The sequence below is a fragment of the Oryctolagus cuniculus genome, chromosome Y (assembly GCF_051225735.1).
Source record: "Oryctolagus cuniculus isolate XC-2025 breed Fujian yellow rabbit chromosome Y, ASM5122573v1, whole genome shotgun sequence".
In the NCBI taxonomy this organism is placed as follows: domain Eukaryota; kingdom Metazoa; phylum Chordata; class Mammalia; order Lagomorpha; family Leporidae; genus Oryctolagus; species Oryctolagus cuniculus.
In genome coordinates, this window is record NC_142889.1 from 21,335,696 (window position 1) to 21,342,205 (window position 6,510).

Consider the following 6,510-nt stretch of genomic DNA (forward strand, 5'->3'; position numbering starts at 1 on the left):
CTCCATAGTTTATATATGTGAAAGCAGAAATAACTATTAACAGATCATTGAGAAACTGTCAGTAAAACTAGAATTGGATGCTTAGTTAATATGCTTTCAACAAACAGTAATATGCAGATTACCTTCTGAAGTAAGATCTAAGGATTAGGTAGCAAAAGCAGCTTCATAGATGCCAAGTCTAAAGGAAAAAAAATCCTACATTAAGTTTGGAAAGTTTAAGAAGTAATTTCAATACATGGAGACCATTGAACTAAGGGAGGCATTGCCAAAGTAAAAAAAAAAAAAAAAGGTTACAAGTAAAAAGACAAATAAAATTCTACACATTTAAATTAAAATTTAAATTCACTAATTTTTTGAATATTTAACAGAGTTAGAATTCAGCTTTTCAGATTTGTTTCATCAACTTGTTAAAATTGTCATATCAATCACATTTTTCAGAGTACCAATTATTCTTTTATCAGAACTAAAAAATATCAAAGGACTGGCCATGGCATACACATTTCCCACAAGTCTTTGGACATCCAGGACAACTGGATCATATTTCCACAATACAGTTGAGAAAGATGACATTGTGATATCCACACAGTACATGATCACAAAGAAACTCACCAGGAGCAGGACAGTATGAGTGGCCCTTTTTGCTGGGGAGGTTCTTGGGGTAACACTTATGCTGTGAAGGTACTCACACCTCCTCTGATGATTAGATAAGAAAATCACCATGTATGCACTGGAGAGTAGCATGATTCCTACAAAGATGTTCTGGGACAATGCAAGTGTGAAAAATATTTCCATGATGATAGAATTCATTGAGGAAAGTGAGCAATACTTACTGACATTGAGTAGTTTGGTCATGTTGGAATGAGCTACAGTGTAGATGATCATGTTACTATTGAAAGAAAGGTTGAGGGACCAAAAACAGAAGAAAGCCTGAGTAATATAATTTGTGAGTCCATGTTTAAATCTTGACATGTAGAAGGTGCTGGGGCTGATGGTGATGACTTGGATGATGCTCAAGAGGGACGTAGTACAGATGGAGAGACCCCTCATCACCCTGACCATATAGAGCAAAACCTTACATTTTGAGTCATTTAGAAAATTCAGTGACTCGAACATATCTGCAACCACATGACATGCATGAATTAATGAGAGGCACATAGCAGAGTTGGTAAAGTCATTGTTGAATTTGCTCCTTAACCCAATCAGCCAATCTGTGTCTGTTAACTGGACAGTTCAGGCCATTAACATTCAATGTGACTAATGATAAGTGGTAACTTTGCCCTGCCATTTGCCAAAGATAAGTTCTAATATATGCTTTGAATTCCCTGTGATCTTTTGCTGTGAGGTTTCCTTCCTTTACCTTCTTTCATATTGATGACCGTGTTCCTGTGTTTCTGTGTGCAACACATCTTTAAGCATCTTTTGCAGGGCTGGATGAATGGCAACAAATTCTTTCAATTTCTGTTTGCTATGAAAAGTCTTTATTTCACCTTCATTCACAAATGATAGCTTTGCAGGATATAATATTCTGGGCTGGCAGTTGTTCTCTTAGTACCTGGGCTATATCTCGCCATTCCCTCCTAGCTTGTAGGGTTTCTGATGAGAAGTCAGCTGTGAGTCTGATTGGAGATCCTCTGAGAGTAATCTGACGTTTCTCTCTTGCACATTTTAGGATCTTTTCTGTATGTTTCACTGTGGAGAGTTTAATTACAACGTGTCGTGGTGAGAATCTCTTTTGGTTGTGTTTATTAGGGGTTCTGTGAGCTTCCTGTACTAGGATTTCTCTGTCCTGCTCCAAACCTGGGAAATTTTCTGCTAATATCTCACTAAAAAGGCCTTCTAATCCTTTCTCCCTCTCCATGCCTTCAGGAACTCCTAGAACCCGAATGTTGGGTTTTTTAATAGTATCCTGAAGATTCCTGACAATATGTTTTAGATTTCTAATTTCCTCTTCTTTTCTTTGGTCTGACTGTATCCTTTCCTGTTCTCTGTCTTCTAAGTCCGATATTCTCTCTTCTGCTTCTCCCATTCTGTTTGTAAGGCTCTCTATTGTGTTTGTCATTTGATCTATTGAATTCTTCACTTCGTTATGATTTCTCATCACTATCACAGTTTCCTGTTGTACTAGTTGTTTCATTTCATTTTCATTCCTCCTTAATATTTCATTTTCACGAGAGAGATGTTCTATCTTGTCCATTAAGGATTTCTGTAGTTCCAGAATTTGTTTTTGAGAACTTCTTAATGTTCTTATCAATTTTTTTGAGATCTGCTTCTTGCATTTCTTCTATCTCATCATCTTCATAATCTTGAGTTGGGGTGTCTTTTTCATTTGGGGGTGTCATAGTGATTTCTTTGTTTTTATTACCTCGGTTTTTGCATTTGTTATTTGGCATATTGGAGATATTTGGTTTCTTCACTGTGGTGTTTTTTTCTTGTTATACTGTGACTCCAGATTAAGTGGACTGTCTGTTTTTGATGGAGCCTTAGAGGCTTCAGGTGGGTGTGGCCTGAGAGCTCTGTTTGGTGTGCCAAAGGTGACACTCCCAGGTTAGGTGTGGTAGATCTTCCTCTCTCTCTCTCTCTTTTTTCGATCCAAAAGGGAAGTAATTCTGCACAGCTGAATGAAGTTGGAGGTAGTTAGCAGGCAAATGATATACCCACAGGAGCCAGAGATTGGAAACTCTTTCCCGAGGACCACACAGGGAATCTGTTCTGCCCTCAGAGTGGGCTCAAATTCTCCTTCAGTCTCCCACTGGGTTGCCAAAGTTACGGAATTGTAGCGTCTCTGGAGAGTACTCACGTGAATTCCGTGAGTTCTCTCCCCCACCGTCTCTTTTTTCACAGTCTCAGTTCAGTAGCGCCACAAATTTACTAGGTCCTAATCTCCTGTTAATTCACCCCACCCAGAGTCAGGTTTTTCTGCTAGGCTCAGGGCCGGTGCAAACCTGAGGTCGCTCTGCTTATGACGTATGTCCAAGATGGCGCCTGCTCTTTGTCTTGCTCGCCCTTGAGAGGTGAGCGGAGAGAGAGAAACCCGTGTCCATATCAGTCACTTTTCTCTCTCTCTCTCTCTCTTCTAGTTAGCCTGGTGAACTTTTCCCCCCCGGGGTCGTTCCCTCTAGTCTCCTCTCTCCGCTTGCCTGCTGGTGTCTCGGGCTATTGAGGTTTGGCTCACCTTGCGTTCCAGCGCTGGTGTGTTGAGTCTGCCGCTGGTGTCCCGAACTGTGGGCTCCCATGCTCTCCACACAGGTCCACTGTGAATCACTCATTCTGGAAGAGTTTCTTCTGCTGTTTCTTCCCCTACTCTTCTTTGAACCTGCAGTATCTCCACTTTTATTAAACTGTCTCTCCCCAGACTATCAGTATGCTCCCTTCCCATTCCGCCATCTTGCCTCCTCTAATTTGCTTCAAAGGCTTAATCAACTAGAGCAAAAGCACTATGTATCATAAATGAATAATTGTTCCATAAATGTGTATCTGGCTGGTGTCATGGCTCACTAGGCAAATCCTCCACCTTGCAGCACTGGCACACTGGGTTCTAGTGCCTGTCAGGGTGCTGGATTCTGTCCCGGTTGCCCCTCTTCCAGGCCAGCTCTCTGCTATGGCCCGGGAGTGCAGTGGAGGATGGCCCAAGTGCTTGGGCCCTGCACCCTATGGGAGACCAGGAGAAGTACCTGGCTCCTGCCTTCAGATCAGTGCAGTGCATTAGCCACAGTGCACTTGCTGTGGCAGCCACTGGAGGGTGAAGCAATGGCAAAAGGAAGACCTTTCTCTCTGTCTCTCTCTCTTACTGTCCACTCTGCCTGTCAAAAACAAAAACAAATAAACAAACAAAAAATGTGTATCTGTACCCATGGAACCAGAAAAAGTACCATGACCATATTGACTAGAAGATGAACTATCTCCACATTTCAAGGATCATAATCAATTCAATTATATATTTAAGCAGTGTATGATATTGGTCCCAGTACTTCTTCCATTCATTTATGAGATTGAGCCATTTTGCACCAGACATATGTGTGTAGAGTATTTAAAAATATTTATTTTGGTATACATATATATATATATATATATATATATATATATATATATATATATATATGTAATTATAGTGTCCTCATACGTTATGAGATGTTTGGTGAAAGAGATAACATAATTACATGAAAGCAAGTAGATAAGGATTTCAATATTTTCTTCTCCTGCCACAGTGATATTTGGCTGATTATCCCTGCCTCATTTCTCTCATTTGATAAATGCCCACCATGTACTGAAACAGACTTGCTCTATCAGATACTCAATTGTTATTTGTTTCTAATGAGGCTTTTGTTAACATACAGTCTGGGTGAGAAAAAAAAAAAAACATGGCTCCTGTGGATGAGCAATAATAGATGAAATATAATCATTTAGATGATTTCTTTTGAAAATGCACATTAATTCCCTGTATCTAACAACTGATAGCTGTCTGCAACATATATGTGTACTCCAAACTATCATATTATTTGTTTGTATTTTAAAGCTAATTTTGTATCCTATTTTTATGTGAAAATCTGGCAGTTGCATCATGGAAGGATCACTGAAGGTGCAATAATATGTTGTCGACATGTAAGAAAGGGAATAGAAGAGTTTGAAGATGGTCACTTACAGTTTGGTTAGGGTGTAGTCAAGGAGAATTGAGTCCTTTGTTAAACAAAGTAAATACTTAAACATATTAACATACAGCTCCGTTCTCACTGGAAGAACTGAAAATCAGAGATTACTGGGGCTGAGAGTGGAGCCTCTGAGCATTCTCAGAGACAGAAAGTGTGGGCAATGTTCACCTTCTTTATCCTGCCTTTCATCTTATATGTCAAAATATTCACTTCATCTTGGATCATGGTGAGGAAAACACCACAATTAGATGAACCTAGACTTTTTAGCCTTCTCCCCATTAACCCTGAGAGCTGCTCTGGCTGCAACACACTCACCCAGAGCTCCACCTCCTGGAAAGCTACCACCACTGTCCTCTTCTTCCAGGTGGCATCATGCTTACCTATGGGGACCTCATCAGTGACGATGAGATGTTCTATAACATTTGCAAGATGTGCCTGAAGGTGGAGGGGAAGATGGCCAGTGGGCAGAGGGTAACATTGATGATTCCTTCCTTTGCACAAATGCCTCTTCTGAAGGTCCCTAGGGCAAAGATACTGAAAGCACAGTAATCACTGGTGTTGATGTTGCCATGAACCATCACCTGCAGGAAATCAGATTCACAAAAGATTCCTTCAAGAAGCATATTAAAGATTACCTGGAATCAATGAAAGGCAAACTTGAAGAACAGAGACCAGAAAGAGTAAAACCTTGTATGATAGAGGATGCACAACAAATCAAACATATCCTCGCTAATTTCAAAAACTATCAGTTCTATTTGGGTAAAAACATGAATCCACTTGGCATGGTTGCTCTGCTGGTACTACCGTGAGGATGAGATGACCCCATTTATGATTTTCTTTAAGAATGCTTTAGAAATGGAAAAATGTTAACAAAATTGACAACTGCTTTGGATCTATCACTGCTTATCAGAACTGGCTGCTGCTTGTATCCACACAACACCAGGATTTACAGGAAATGGGACTGATATTATCTCGAGACCTTCATTTATTTTGGCTGTGATTTACTTAGAATGAAGGCATTGTTTTTAAGGGAAAAATTGTCTTTTAGGTTGTCTAAAAATTATATGCATTTGAACTAAAAAAATATAGATAAATAGACTAGGAACCAAAAGACTAATGATGAAATCGCTGGGCTTAGATTAGGCACGTACATAAAACAGAAGCAGTATGACAAAAAGATGCTGTCTATATAAAATCGAGGGCTACTTGGTACACAAAGTATGTTTTAAAAATATTTACTCAAAAGGCAAAAATATAGACACACACACACACACACACACACAGAGGTAGTGAGAGAGCCAGGCATCTCCCATTCACTGGTCACTCCCAGAGATGCCCAAGAAAACTGGCCACAAATAGGAGAGAGGAACTCAATTTCAGTCTCTCATTTGTGTGCCAGGAACCCAGGTACTGGAGCCACTATCTGCTGCTGCCTAGTTGCACCAGAAGCAAGAGGCAGAGGGGTCAGAAGCATATATACAGGACATGAACCCACACACTGATAAGGGATGCAGATGTCCAAGCATCAGCTTAACTCACTGTACCACAATGGTTTCCTCAAGAAACATAATTTTGATAAAGCCTCTTTTCTTATCTTTATGATAATATGAATTATTAAAGTATTGTTATATTATGAGTGGTAACTTTAGGGATATTTGACAAATGAATGTTCAATGATGTTATAGTCCCTGTAGATTTTTTACTATTTTATTATGTTAACAATGCTGTCTTCAGTACAAGTTTTACCATATTTATTATCAATTTGACCTATGACATTGACAATATTAAAATAATTGAGAATTTTTGATACACCAATCATGGGGAGTAGGTTAATTGCATTCATTGATAAAATGAGTCAGTTTGC

General features: G+C 39.5%; 1 protein-coding gene and 1 pseudogene across 1 annotated transcript; one reads left to right on the forward strand and one right to left on the reverse strand.

Annotated features, from left to right (window-relative positions):
- Window positions 1-399: 399 nt before the first annotated feature.
- On the reverse strand, window positions 400-1,047 carry LOC149119349 (vomeronasal type-1 receptor 90-like). Its single transcript, XM_089325099.1, has one exon. It carries the CDS (start codon window positions 1,045-1,047, stop codon window positions 400-402), a length of 648 nt encoding a protein of 215 aa, XP_089181225.1.
- A 3,971-nt stretch (window positions 1,048-5,018) lies between these two features.
- Window positions 5,019-5,516, forward strand: LOC149119350 (translationally-controlled tumor protein-like; annotated as a pseudogene).
- Window positions 5,517-6,510: the final 994 nt, after the last annotated feature.